Source organism: Glandiceps talaboti, chromosome 12, assembly GCF_964340395.1.
Source record: "Glandiceps talaboti chromosome 12, keGlaTala1.1, whole genome shotgun sequence".
NCBI classification, from domain to species: Eukaryota; Metazoa; Hemichordata; class Enteropneusta; family Spengelidae; genus Glandiceps; species Glandiceps talaboti.
Window position 1 is genome coordinate 9272807 of NC_135560.1, and position 15412 is coordinate 9288218.

Here is a 15412-nt window from a genome sequence, read left to right on the forward strand (position 1 = left end):
GAATTTTTAAAAAATTGAGAAACAAGTTTAAAAGTTTAAAAACAAATTGTTAAATCGTTACGTGTCATACTTTACAACATTTTATTTATTGTTAAATCACTTTTTAAAAAAGGAGAACAGATAGATGTTTGCGATGTAAATGTGTCCCTGGGATCACTAGCAACATTTTTTTGCATTTGCCTGAAATAAGTTGCATGGGTTCTAAACTGTCTAGTGTTTATCTAAATGCATCATCTTGAAATACACATGCTTTTTCCCCTCCCCCTTCACCCTCTCTCCTCCCCCTCCTCCCCAGTTTGCATATAATCATCCTCTGCAACATTCTCCCCAACAAGTCTTTTCACACACACAACAGTTTTAATCTTATGGACAGCATCTTCAATTGCTAAACTATACAGTAGTTTGTTGAACACGTTTACATTGGTCATCTTGCACGATGTTGCCTATCTCGAAGCAACACGGAATGTGCTTGTTCTTGTTGTTGGTGTTTGTGTTGCTGTTGCTGTTGCTGTTGCTGTTGTTGCTGCTGCTGCTGTTGTTGTTGCTGTTGTTGTTGTTGTTGTTGTTGCTGTTGTTGTTGTTGTTTTGTATTTTTTTACGAGAACAAATACAGTGTGTTACTGTTTTTTTGTTTAACACACTCTAAATATTACCCCGCACATTCAAAAACTACTGGTCTTATCAGAAAAAGAATTGTGTGTGGGTGTTCTGCGGTGAGACGAAAGTTTTCGTGGAAATACAAAATATCATGAAATAGAAAACATCTATTTTCAAACACGTAACTTAGCGTTTATTGGTATACTCTCAGACTGTGAGAAATATTCTATATGGTGGACATGCATTTCCAAGGTTTGATCGGATCGAGATGAATCGAATGTACACTGAAAAAGTTTAAGCGCACTGACGCACAGTCAGACAAAGCCACGTTTAATTTGCAAGCACATTTTACATGTACAACCATTTGCAGGTTAGTGTTCACCAGCTCTGTATGATACAACGACTCGGAAACTGCACATGTAACAATATTATTTTTTTTTGCGACATTTATTTAAGTGAAATGGTATATTGAATGTACCATGCAGACAGCACTTGAAATACAACATCAAAACATTGACCTTAACAAACATGAACACTTACCTGCAAGGGGCTGTAGTTCAACGATGCAATGGTTACGAAATATTGATGATATTGTGAACACAATTAAATCCATCTAATCCATAATGTCCAAACATTGCAAACGGTAACGAGCTAACATATATATATATAGCTACTTGGGGAAAACTTGGTTTGAAGTTAAACCTAAAAATGTTTGGGGCAACAGAGAGTAAAAAAAACACGGAAACATTTATGTTGTCGTTGTAATATATGTTAACAGGTAATACATTGCATCCATTAGTTATCATTGGAAATGCGTCAGTGGTCATCCCAAAAGGCGAGTAAGTGATCTGGTGCATGGCGTGTATCATTCAATACACGACAGGTTTACGTATTCAGTGCGCCACGGTGGTAGATTTGAGGAGTTTGAATATTATGCAGGAAGCAGAAAGACTTGTTGAGATGGAACCGTAATTCCGGGCCGTAATCGGTTGTGTTTGAATGTTTGGCCTGAATTAGTAAATGTTTATGCATCATTGCTGGTAAACAACACCCATGATTCTGAAATAGTCAGGATGACTCGTGTGTGAATTTATCGATATATTTAATACTTAACCACAACAAGCAATGCGACATGGGTTTGTTTATTGTATCAGATATCGTAGACATTCCTATTCAACCGTACTCCAAATTTCGTAACAAATTCATAATCTTACCCGATGAAACCTTGAAAATTAAATATCCTATAAGAATGTCAAGTGAAGGTTATTCGAAAAAGCCTATGTTAGACTATATATAATTAAAAAACAATGAAGAGTTCGAAATGATGTTGATACAGATAAATTCTTTGTCTAACGTTATATTTTTGTTCTTTCAATTTTACTAGCATAAGAATTATTTAATGAGTCTACATTTAAGGAAATTTTTGACATTAAAGGATTCCAGTATTTTATGTGTATCAGTTGTCAGGATTTGAAGTCTCAAGTTGTAGATAACTAAACAACTAATTACTTGATTATATCCAATTACTCCACTAAGATCACTTCAGAGAGAGAGAGAGAGAGAGAGAGAGAGAGAGAGAGAGAGAGAGAGAGAGAGAGAGAGAGAGAGAGAGAGAGAGAGAGAGAGAGAGTGTGTGTGTGTGTGTGTGTGTGTGTGTGTGTGTGTGTACGTATATATGTGCCTGTAGATGTGTGTGTAGGTGGGTGTATGTATAGTCTGTCTGTCTGTCTGTCTGTCTGTCTGTCTGTCTGTCTGTCTGTCTGTCTGTCTGTCTGTCTGTCTGTCTGTCTGTCTGTCTGTCTGTCTGTCTGTGAGAGAAGTATCCCGTATACGGTGTTCAGACCCATGTCTCAGCCATAAGGATTACATAGGACCATTGTTTAAGACCAACATTTGCCAGTTGTTCTTCTCATCCAAATTATAATCTATAAGCTAGATAATGCTATATTACCCCGTTTGATAATATGGTCGATCGGAAAAAATATGTTAAATATAGAAAATCATTAATTAGCAAAACAAATTCCCCCCATCTACTTCAAATTGCTGTACATGTGTATTACTTCGAATATTGCATTCTAATTACCCAGATAATAGATTGTAAAGATTAACATTCATCAGAGTCTGTTTATAATATACTAGTAATCAGGCGATCCATTTAATTAAAACGGTATTGCAAGGCAATTATTAGTATTAGTTTGAAGCTGTTCATCACACGCGTCACGATGTAAATTTCAATATCACACATACAATGGTTTTTAATTTGAAAAAGAAAATGTGATGAGCGTCTTATTTAATCACGATGACCTGGTATTCTTACCCATCCCTTTGGTGGCATGTGAATGCGTAGTAAGTGATCCGTGCTATAATCCTCTATGACGCGTGGATCATGTACGTTTCTGACATCGCTTCAACGACCTTAGCTAAAACATCAGACTCGATCACCTACGGGGGGTTAAGAATCCACCCATGAAGATATAGCTTACATGATAATAATTAAACTAAATTGTACTCACAAAGGTCTTTTTAAACACAAAAATCAAAAAGACACGATACTACCCAAATGTGTAATTGTGACTGAACGCTTTTGGGAATTGTAAATAAAAAATTAATATAGTTACGTTTTGGTCGTGATATGACGATCATCCGCTCTATACTACACAGCACTAAAGTGATATGCAACATGAATGAAACATGTGACGCTGTGTACCAGCGCAACACGCGTGTGTCCCGCATCGGGTTAGTCTGGTACAGTATTACGTATTAGTAACGAAGTTCTTAAAACGTAATACTGTACCAGTTTAGAACTCTAGAATAGCCTCGAGTACATGTATGCTATATATTGTATACGATAATATATTCTCGTCTCAGACTCTTTATTTGAGGTGAAACAACATCACGACATATTGAACAGTTCACTTTTTAATTCCTAAGATTTGAAAATCCTGTCAGTATACTTCAGTGAGACTTGCCGTGCATTCAAAAGTCGGAGTTCGTATTACAGCCTATTCCTGGAATCCATGGTGTGTTTTTTTTACTATGGTACGGTCCTTTTTATTTTTCGAAAAAGTTGAAAGGTATTTAGAAATGTCTATGAAATGCAGAATTATGGAATGAACTTATAGACTTGACTAAACCTTTTGCGGTCACGTCGCGCATATCAGTTGGCTGCTGAAAGAGGCATAGTACTATACGTATCGGTCTCGTGCAGGAATATAACCCAAGCGACTAAAAAGTGAGAAATGAGTGGTCGCACTGTGGTCGCACTGAGAGTGCAATGGCGTGGAGTAGACATCGCATTAAATTTGCTAAAAAAAAGGAAAAGGGAATCTAAACGTTCAAAATATTTTTTTTTCATTATTTAAAAGGTCATATCCGCTCACACTTTCATTTGATGGTGCTTAATGCGACTTTGATAAGCAACGAAAATAAAACATTTAGTACACGTGACCATACATTTTAACACCAGTGCAAGAAATAATTATAGTTAAAGTGAACCCGTTTAACCGTAAAATCCTAGACAATTGAGGGAGTGGGGGTATTAATTTATGTATCAGTATTGTTTTAATAACACCCAGGTTCTAGTAATAACCTGGGTTGACTACTTTAGATAGTTTCACCAAAATATGAAGCGGTGAAAGATGTCTCCATGGACGGGAATGAGTGCATCGCTGAAGTGGCGATATTAAAAGGAGGGAACGTTCTCCGTTATTTTATATGTACATATAAAGTTCTTTGTGGTAAAAGCGGGACATGTCAACTTAAACCATAGACCTTACACGACACTTGTTCACGCTCCTTGATGCCGTGTGTAATCCGTTTTAAACAAAAGTGGGGAATGTTGATTATACAAAGTGTCGTTCGGGTAGATCACGCAGCAGACTTAGACTGAGGGTACCCGGTGAAAGGGAAGTCACGACCCGAGTATATAGGTTGCCCTATTGTATAACAGCATTAACACAAAGAGAAGCGTGGTGAAACGGCTCCTGTCTCAATTTATAATCTGTCCATTCACAATACAATACTGTGAATACTTCCTTGATCAATCCATATGAACTGCATGTGGGTGTATTTTCAATGTCGCACCGTACTCTACTAGTATAATATCAGGCTTAGGCTGGGAAAAGAGTTTACGGCGGGGGGATGACAAAACATGAGAATTCAAAGGGGGTATGAAAATTCTGATGGTCTGAAAAGGGAAAGGTGATATATTTTGTTCATGATCTTGAATCAAATTTAACCTCAGGAACAGTCGTTTATCGAGTAAATTATTTAAAAAAAAGCTTCTCGCGGCTATGCCACAATAACTTCTAAAACATATATTCAGTGATGAGGTGGGTGACAGCCATGTCTGTCTGTCTGCCTGTCTGTCTGTCTGTCTGTCTGTCTGTCTGTCTGTCTGTCTGTCTGTCTGTCTGTCTGTCTGTCTACATCTCTCTGTCTGTCTCTGTCTCTGTATCTGTCTCTGTCTGTCTCTCTCTCTCTCTCTCTCTCTCTCTCTCTCTCTCTCTCTCTCTCTCTCTCTCTCTCTCTCTCTCTCTCTCTCTCTCCTCTCTCTGATGTACTGATGTGTTAATCTGATAGCTCTTGTTTTCCTCAGGAATATCGAAGTATTAAAGTAATACGCCCCGCCCCGTAAACAGTCTAGACCGACCCTGTCGAAAGTCAAAATATACAATATGATGGAGGTAAACGTTTTATATTTATAGACGGAGATCAACCTATACCATGCAATCAGATCTGTTCGAAACCCTTCGTTTGAACAGCTTTTAATTCAAGAAAGCCAAAGAAATGTGTAATTTTGGGCGACATGAAGTGATATTACCATGCATAGTACAACACTTACGTGTCTTCTCTACCAATTGATAAGGTGATACATTAGTTAGAAGACATTTTACTAAGTTGTTTGGATAATTTGAGCATCAAAAGTGAAAAGAACTATAACACAGAATCATATCAAGTAGGCGACAATGTGTTCCAATGAGATATGTTCATTATATTAGTACGTGTAATTGATCGATTGATCTTCTTGAACTCATTTCTAATTACGTCATCTCCCGACCTGTACAGATTAAGTGGAATAGCTCCCCCTACGATAACAAATGAGAGTAAAAATTGTATAGAGATTTTATACGTTCATTCAGTCGCATGATGGCGCTATGACCAAAACGGAATCCTGCAATCAAAGTCAAACATCTACTTTTAATACTCGAAGACATGGTACTGATACACTCAACAAAGTGATCCGTAGTCCGTCTTGAGACTTGTATCTCAAGTTAAAGCAATTTTTTTTCCAATTTGGGCAAAGAAAATGAAATGTAATGCAATGACATCTTTGGTATATGTAAACACTGTTTAGAAAGATTACACTCAGATACGAAAACAGTGATTTGATAACATGGTATTAGTAAGTAGTGTTTTTGCCATTAACATAACTTCAGGTCATATTTCCTCTAATTGTATGGACTAGATTACCTTGTGTTTGTTTGCCAATGTGTAAAATGGTGTTTTTAATTTCAACCACTGCTAATGGACCTACAGGTGTATTTTTGGCAGAGTAATTGTTGCAACCCACACAATTATTGTATGAAATGCTTTTAATGAATATTTATTATTGCTATGGGTGTGGTCACGGCCATGTGTTGTTGCTATGTGTGGTCATGGTCATGTATTGTTGCTATGGGTGTGGTCATGGTTATGTATTGTTCCTATGAGTTTGGTCATAACCCCAGTCCACTCAGTACCATTTAAGCTTCTCTGTAGCAAATGGAAAAACAAGCTTTCTTCGACTTCTTCTGCATGAGTAGACTTGCTTTTCTCACTCTTTCTTTGAATAAATTGTTTAAACACAAGTGTGTTTTTTGTTTGAAATAGCGGCCTGGGTGAGTGATTGCAAACAGTCAGGTGAACACTGAGCCTTAGCAGACTACTAGTCACTGGGGAAAATAAAACAAAGTTGACCACATTTTCCTTCACAAAATTCAAAATGAATAACAAATTCAAAATGTTTGAAGTTTATGAGACAAAAAAATTCTCTCAAGGGACTGGTGTCAGTCTACAACAAGAGAAGAAAAAAATTACTTTGACTTGCAAGAATATCTCATAAATGCTGGCTACTTGTGCAATGCATCATGGTACTGGTGAGTTGACCAATCAGAATGATCTGTCTTTGTATCACAATCTTGGCTCAGATAAGGGGTCATGAAGTGTCAATCATGGACGTTGGGTCAAAGTTCATCAATCTTGTAACATACTTTGACAAACACCAACACACAGCCCTTTGATAAAATCTATATTATATTTCAATATTAATAAAAACTTACATTTCAATCATGATTTTGATTCATCTGTAAAAAGTGTTTGATTCATATCTAGATTTGTTGTCTTCAATGTCAATGTCAAGGTCAGTGTCATATATCTATTATGGTATCTGACCTTGCATTAGTTTCATCAATTTGTCTTTGTCGATATTCCCTCCTGACACTACACAAACAATATTACCATCCCCGGCAAGACCCGCGAGTGCTGCAGCAACCGGTGCAGCACCAGCACCTTCTGCAACAACGCGGTTTCTTTCCATGAGTAAAACTACAGCTTCTGCTACTTGTTGTAATGTCAGAACCAATGAGTCATCTATCAAATTAGACACAAGATTCCACATGTCTGGTAAAACACACTTAGATCCCATGCCATCCACAAAGCTGGATGTGTATCCACAACTTGTTGGTTGCCCGGCAGCAAGGGATGCAGAAAGCGGAGCAGCTGTTTCAACCTCACAGGCATAGATCTTAGTATCCGGTTTAAATGACTTGATGGCGGATGCTATCCCGCAACTTAAACCACCCCCACCATATGGAATGATAACTGCATCAACATCTGGAAGGTCTTCTAGGATTTCCATTCCAATTGTTCCATTTCCTACCAAAGTAATGGATTAGGGAAGAACAACATTTACTCTTAGCAGGTGATTTTCCCAATTAAAAATTTTTATAACGGGATGAGGTAAACGGGAAGGATCATTATGACATTAATCAACAGCACAAGATTACTGTTTCAAAAAGAAAAAACAAACTGTGGAACTTGAAATATTTGAACAGTAACATTAATTTTATTCTATAAAGCTCGCTCAATATAGTATGTATGTGACTATTATCTGAAAAGTGGAAAATTTCATCAAACTAGGAATCAAACACAATTTCTGTCTAAGCTGTGTGGTTTGGCAAAACGTTTGAATAATTTGCCAAAAGTAATGTGACTTTTACCTGCCATAACATCTACATCTGCAACTGGGTGAATAAACTGCCCTGTCATTCCAGGATAATCATGTTCACACATCACCTGCCACCAGGAATCATACGGAACCTTTTTGATATCAACCTTGCCACCACCATGTCTTTGGATTGCTTCTAGTTTGGTCTTTGGTGCATTCTCTGGCACAATCACAGAGTATGGGACATCTATTTCCCTTGTACTCCATGCCAAGCCTTGTGCAAAGTTACCAGCACTAGCGGTGTAAACGCCACCATCTTTCAAGTTTTCTTGTGGAAGACATTGGAGAGCATTATAGGCACCTCTGAGTTTAAAAGAACCAATTGGCTGTAAATTTTCAAGTTTGAGATAAATCTGCAAAAAAGAACATAATATCAATCAACCCTTTCATTTTCACTAGTTTTGTGACATATGTTACTATACTCTGTCACTTCAATTACACAAAATTAGAACTACATTTTTTTTCTACATTTCATCTTTTTAGGAGAAAAAAGAATATTACCCTCAAGTACTTGAGAAAACAGACCCATTATTCTCATGCGTAGGTCCCGACATTAGATATCCGAATATGCATGAAAACAGTAATGGGTCTGAAACCACTTATAACTTTGTCACCAACTATTGAGCAATGATAAATGATGCATCATTTGGAATATAGCTTTAGGGAGCCTAATCACACTCTTTTAGCTGAATTACAAAAAATGTTGTTTTTTTTGTAAACTGGGCATCAGAAGTCATCAACGACTTGCAAAAATGAGATACAGGAACTGGCTTGATATACCTTGTTTTATTTCCACAGTTTGCATAGTCATTTACATTATTTGTAGTCTAGTTCGTATATGGTATTGTTACCATTTACACCACTTAGTTAGCGACCACATTGGCATCCAGACTAAATAGTCTAGTTAGTCCCCGCCGGACAAAGTCCGGGACGGGGACTTATGGATTGGGTTCTGTCCGTCTGTCTGGAGCCGATTCTTGGAGATGCCTGGACCGATTTTTTTCAAACTTGGTACAGGGGCAACATACTATGGCATACATATGCACGTCAATTTGTTTCATGATATGATCCAATATGGCCGCCCAGCAGCCATTTTATTTGCGAATTTTCCATGTCCAAAGCCATAACTCAGACATGATTGAACAGATCTCATTCAAAGTTGGCATTAGGACAGTGTTCTATGACATACATGTGCATATCAATTTTTGTCGTGATACAATCTGATATGGCTGCCTGGCAGCCATTCTGTTAGCGCAGTTTTCATGTCCAAAGCCATAACTCAGACATGCTTGAACAGGTTTCCCCCCCCCCTCCCCCCGTACCCAACCCATCCTTTATTGTTGAATGGTTTATTCCATAACGTCATCATCTTGAAGAGTAGGCATGTCCCATGTCCAATGAGCAGACACAACATATCTAAGTCTGTTTGATTTAGGTTCACAAATGTTGTTGCGTGATCAGAGCTAGTGATATCAAAAACAACCATATGAGGCCAAACAACATTAACCAGGTTTGAAAATGACAACATAAACTGCCATTCCCTTAAAACCCAATCATAGCGGGGACTATGTCATTCTCAATGACTTGTTCCTACATGGTATCATTACCATTTACACCTGCCACTTCATTAGAGAGCAAATTACACTATTTGAGTAGTTACCCTTTCCTCTATAATAATAATAATAACAACCAATCATTTATTAAAATCTTGTACCATGCCATGAGAGAAAAAGTCAGCTTTTCGAACAGTATCTTTAAAAAGTGTATTATTGGTAACAGTTATCATTCACAATGATCAAGATTTTAATGCCTGGTTATAAGGCCTAAAAAAAGTGTTTGGTTCAAGTTACCCAACCCCACCTAGTTTTTCACTGCCGACCCTAAATCTTTTTATGTATTCAAGAAAAAAATAATAAAATCATGAAAATTGTGTGAAATCTCAATAGAAACAGGGATGTTGAAACTGACATCAATTTAAACAGACACTCTAACACTGTTCTTCCAATCTGTAATGGCTGTACATCTGATGGGAAGAACTATATAACATAACAGAGGCCATATGGAAAACAACAAAAAACACAACTACCTGAACTAGACACTCACATATGAAAAAAAAATTGAAAAAATCTCTATCCTATCCCACATATTCTAAAACTGAGCATAAACCACATAATCTATAGAGGAAAACAGTGAATGCCTCAATAACATTCAACTTACGAGTAGAAAAAAACCTGCCAACTATTATAAAATAACTCTTTCTATTTCAACTTCAAATATGTACATTTCACCAATACACTTACAAGGCCAAAAACATAATTATTTTAGTGGGATCAAATTCAGATTTAAACTAAAAATAAGACATATCTAAGGTTTAATTGACAAATCAAAACTTAGCTTTGTGGTCGACGGGAAACGCCCACATGACAGACTACATCATAGGGGCGTGAAGTACTTCTTAGATTCTCGTTTTTCTTGTCTCCGTGCCCGATATTAATATGTATATGCTTACTGAGGATACATTTTGTTTGCTCTGCTGAGCAGGGACAATAAGGTAAACAGTTAGGTATACTGTTCGTACGAATGCAAAAGTTTTCTTCACGACATTAATCAAACTGTTAATCATTACATATGCATAACAATATCACCGGTTAAATCTTGAGACGACTCGGACAATGTTTACCTTTCTGTTGGGGGTTCTTTCATCGTTTAGCGGGACAAGCGGGGTACGGAAGGCCTTTCCCTTTATTCTTGTTTGGGCATCGCGTATTCGACTGACAGGAATGGATGTCAACTTTGTCAAATCTTTGTCGAAGCGTTCCTCCTGAAAGTCTTTCCGTTCAGCAGATGGATCTGTGTTGTCGATGTTCATTTTTCCTGGACTCCGCCAATCATTACCACTGTTAGAGAAAGCGTGGAGTATGAATGACCAATCACATAAGTGTTAAACTAAATAAGGGTTAAAGGTAAGGGTCACGGCTCCGGTCATCAACACTTGAGGGCTCCCAACACATGTGCTACCTAGCTGAGCTTCAGGCTAGATCACATGCAAATGACTGCTGCATGCTGTACAAAGCCAACACGTTTGTCTTCAAGAGTGAATATTGAAGTTGTCCGTACGGTATGTGTCATATATAATCATTCATCGAATCAAATAACTGTTTCCGCCCATGTGGTGATATCCAAATCATCATGAGGGTTGTGCAGAAGGCACTTCACAGTTTACTCAGTTCAGTCTCAACGCGTCCACATCCCCGGCCACATCCCTCATCTTTCATCAACTTGAAGTTGTAACAAATCCGTGTACATTGTATCATAGACAGTGGAGGGGACTCTCCACTGTCTATGATTGTACACAATTTGGTATACATACATAGCAATCACGGTACCTCAATATAAGTTCTAATATTTACAAATTGTATGACATACATACATACATACATACATACATACATACATACATACATACATACATACATACATACATACATGCATGCATGCATGCATGCATGCATGCATGCATACATACATACATACATACATACATACATACATACATACATACATACATACATACATACATACATACATACATACATACATACACATAGTGACATACATACATACATACATACATACTTACATACATACATACACAATATACACACACACACGCAGAGACATTTATGCGTGCGTGCACACGCACGTGTGTATGTATGTGTGTGTGTGTGTGTGTATGTATGTATGTATGTATGTCACTATGTGTATGTATGTATGTATGTATGTACGTACGTATGTATGTATGTATGTATGTGTGTATGTATGTATCATACATGGGACATTGCTGCATAGGAGTCAGAAGTAATGTAGTCAAGTTGAACAATGAATATTCATGAGATGTTTTACACTGAAATGTATAGGCACTAAGGACCTATAAATATTCAGTGTGCTGCTCGACTATTGCTTCTGCTGAATCCCATGATGCAATAGCCCATAGTAAAAATACCCTATAAAGCCACAAGATCAACTTGATGTTTCTCTGAAATTACAAGTAATTGTAAGTTGATGTACCATAAAATGACTCCCCAGAATCCATAGTTTAGGAAAATGTCTCTATTTCCTGGAGTAGTGTTCCCCTTTAATGATTATTGAGCAGCTTATGTAATTAGTCAAAATGTCGTTTTATAGCTAAGATTTGTTGCATCATCAAAGAATCATAGCAAATATAAAACCATGAAAAATTTTAATTTCATATCTCATATTTACTACTATGTTCAATATTACAGTCAACCACAGGACAAAAAACGTGGCAATCAAGCAATTTGTACTGATGTAGAAGGGGAATTATGTCATTTGCACGTATGGTTCTCTATGGGCTTGGTAATGGAAGATTTCACATGTTTAGAGTGACATTGTCATCGCAACGAACACCATGGATTAAGTCAAATACGAGACTTTTCTGCTTTCAAAATGGGCTGTTCAGTAAATCTAGTGGTACTCCCACTGGAAAGAATGTGTCTACCATTACGAAAGCACCTGGTAAGCCCCCTGCATCAAATTTGTCAACTCCTGCAGAATATACTGTCATATATAAACTGCCGTTCATTCGTGCACTGCGAAGCTTCTCTCGTGTGAAATTAGCACAAACTGCGTTCACCATATTATTATTACCGCCATTAGCATTTATGAAAATGGAAGGAATCATATCAAGTGACACGTTGAAGTATTCGGTCTACCTAGCAGTTCTTGCAATGGTGTTGCTATACAGCATGAGTTACTTCCTCAGAAGAATTATTGGAGTAATGGCAGTGAACAACAAAATGGACGTTTTACGAGTTTCTCATTTGACGTTTTGGGGGCGCCGACACAATTTTGAAGTTCCTATATCAGATGTGAAGCCATTGACAGAAGTTGGAGACAAACAAATAGAAACACTAAGAAAATTCCAATTATATAGTTCTAATCAAACTCTCTACTACACCTTAAGGTTTGGTTTGGTAACCAATAGAGAGAAATTTGAAGCAGTGTTTGGAAGACGTGGATAAATGATCAGCAGACATTATATACTTTTGATAAAGCCTAAAAAAAAATTGTTTGGTTCCGGTTACCTGACCCCACCTAGTTTTTCACTGCTGACCCTAAACTTTTTTTAATGAATTTTGAAGAAAAAAATTTATACAAAATCGCAAAAATTGTGAAGTTTGACAAGAAACATTCTCACAAACCAGAGCTATTATTTCGAAATAAAACAGTACGGACCGACTCATTAAGAACGGTGCTGTAAAACGGTCATGGTTTGTGATGATGCGCAAGAAATAGTGGATTTGGAAACTGACATCAACTTAGAAAGACAATATAAAACCATTCTTCCAATATGTAAGGGCTGTACATCTGATGACAAGAAACCAGTAACACAGAGACCATATGGAAGACATCGTAAACATACATGTATCTACCTGAACTAGACACTCACATATGAAAAAAAATATATATATAAAAATAAAACAAAAAATCTACCTACCCCACCTATTCTAAAATTGAGCATAATCGGAACCACATAATTTTTTTTATTAGGCCTAAGGTTTAGAACTTTTGACTGTGAAATCTGGTAGGTTACATGTACTAGAACATAGTTCTTGTTTGTAGGGTTTCAATAAATTTTTAATTTTTCTTGTATGCTGCTCATTTAAGATGCACAAACTTTTTGTTATCAATATTGTTTTTTTTTAAATAAGGCTGCATTCAAAAACTCGAGGGGGGGGGATTGAGAGGGGCGGGGTACTTAAAAATTTAAGCCTATGTCAGGTGAGTTACATGAAATTACCTTTGATTAGGAGGGGCTACTTTAAAATATGAAAATTTACTGTACTTGCTGAACTTCTTACATTTGTAAACTTGACTAAGTTTATCAAGCTTTATATACAATAAGAACCATACAAAAAAAAACTTACAATGGGAGGGGGGATGTGGAACATACATAAATATAGTTTGAAGTGATAATATCTTTCACTGTATATATACTTTTCATATATTTAAAATATGTAATAGCTATACTATCAGTACAGGATGAACAACAACAGAACAAAAAGATGTATTAAACATGAACATTCTTAACCAGTCAACATTTTTGTACAATAATATCTTTTGGGTATTCTAATCAGATTAGCAATGTTATGTAGAACATATGAAATACAAAATATCAACATCCACTCATTTCTTCATTATTGAAAATCATCACCTCAATCCTCAAAATCCATCTCCTAAATATAATCATCACCCACACTATCAACACCATCAATAATATCATCATGATGCCATCATTTTCATTTTCAGGACTGTCGCAGCCACCAACAATCTTGTCACCATTCTGTAATGTTTATTATCATTTTGATTAAGTTATCAGGCCACAGTGTTAGAAGTTAATAAGAAACTGAAGGAGAAATATTTATCCTGAAAAGGAAAATTTTGAAATACATGTAATTCACAGGTCGGGGGTTGGGTTACTTCAAAACTATTGAAACTAGGGACACTTAATGTGTTTTTATTGTGTCAGGGGTTACTTGAAAAATTCTTGACTCCAAACCCCCCCCCCCTCGTGTTTGTGAATGCAACCTAATCCAATGTATGTATTATTTATTTAGTTACCACAGCTGTAAAAGTTTGTTTTTAATGAAAATAATGAAAAAAACAATTTCCTTGTAAGTTCCATTGTTTTAGATTGCATATTTTCAGCTCTACTAAAATTTAACCATCTTTTGAAAAAGAAAACTTCAAGAACCTGTTTCGAACATTCAGTATGAGAGAACAACATGCATGTATATAAGAAAATTGTCTTAAAATACCCAATAATCATGCAAGATTGTTCAAAAACAGAAACAGTGCCAAGAATTGATACTTTTGAAGAAAGTTAGTATTATGAATAACAAAACTTTTTTTTATGCAAATTTCTCTTTCAGAGTATATGTGTAACTGTTGCTTGTTTCTGCATATATGCATCATATATATGTATGCAGGTAACTTGTAATCGACATCTGTGCTCTCATTGGCTGAGACAATCTGTCAATCAACCATACAGAATTGTGGGAATGTATACACATGAGTCATATACAATATGAGAAACCATTTCATGTAGAGGTTGTACACAATTGAATATTCATTGTGTTTCTTTATTACTAGCTTTGATAACATATTTCAGTAAGCTTTTTGGTGACAATTCTCATTTTCCAGCTTCACATGAATAACAAAAATCCACCTACAATTTGACATTTATATTTTTTTTAATTAAAACCCATACACCATGAAGAAGCCTTTCACCTCCAAAGTATTTGAAGTGTTATTTCTGAGTTTTAGTAAAAAATTAAAACTTCCAAACTACTTGGTAGATCTACATTCTGAAATGCGTACCTTCTTTATGAAATAACAAAATGGATTTAGTTGTGCCTTTGGTGCTATTTTTTTTTTAAAGAAAAAAGACGGCAATCTTGTCAGATGTCTGTGAAAAACTGTTTAATGATACATAACCTAATTTGTGAATATTATCAGTTGTAAAAT

General features: G+C 36.3%; 2 protein-coding genes across 2 annotated transcripts; one reads left to right on the top strand and one right to left on the bottom strand.

The window, feature by feature from the left end:
- Positions 1-6831: 6831 nt before the first annotated feature.
- Positions 6832-10763, bottom strand: LOC144443830 (L-threonine ammonia-lyase-like). Its single transcript, XM_078133392.1, has 3 exons — positions 10545-10763; positions 7857-8217; positions 6832-7512 (listed from the first exon to the last, which is right to left on the bottom strand). Exons 1-3 carry the CDS (start codon positions 10731-10733, stop codon positions 7016-7018), a joined length of 1047 nt encoding a protein of 348 aa, XP_077989518.1. The 5' UTR covers positions 10734-10763; the 3' UTR covers positions 6832-7015.
- Positions 10764-12207: 1444 nt separating this feature from the next.
- Positions 12208-12906, top strand: LOC144443700 (transmembrane protein 186-like). Its single transcript, XM_078133239.1, has one exon. The coding sequence runs from the start codon at positions 12208-12210 to the stop codon at positions 12904-12906; it is 699 nt and encodes a 232-aa protein (XP_077989365.1).
- Positions 12907-15412: the final 2506 nt, after the last annotated feature.

Excerpts from the sequence above, each read along its gene's own strand:
- LOC144443830 (XM_078133392.1), bottom strand. The coding sequence starts at position 10,733 with ATGAACATCGACAACACAGATCCATCTGCTGAACGGAAAGACTTTCAG. Across the intron at positions 8,218-10,544 it reads AAAGAACCCCCAACAGAAAG|ATTTATCTCAAACTTGAAAA; the intron begins GTAAACATTGTC and ends TCTTTTTTGCAG. Across the intron at positions 7,513-7,856 it reads AGATGTAGATGTTATGGCAG|GAAATGGAACAATTGGAATG; the intron begins GTAAAAGTCACA and ends TTACTTTGGTAG.
- LOC144443700 (XM_078133239.1), top strand. The coding sequence starts at position 12,208 with ATGTCATTTGCACGTATGGTTCTCTATGGGCTTGGTAATGGAAGATTT.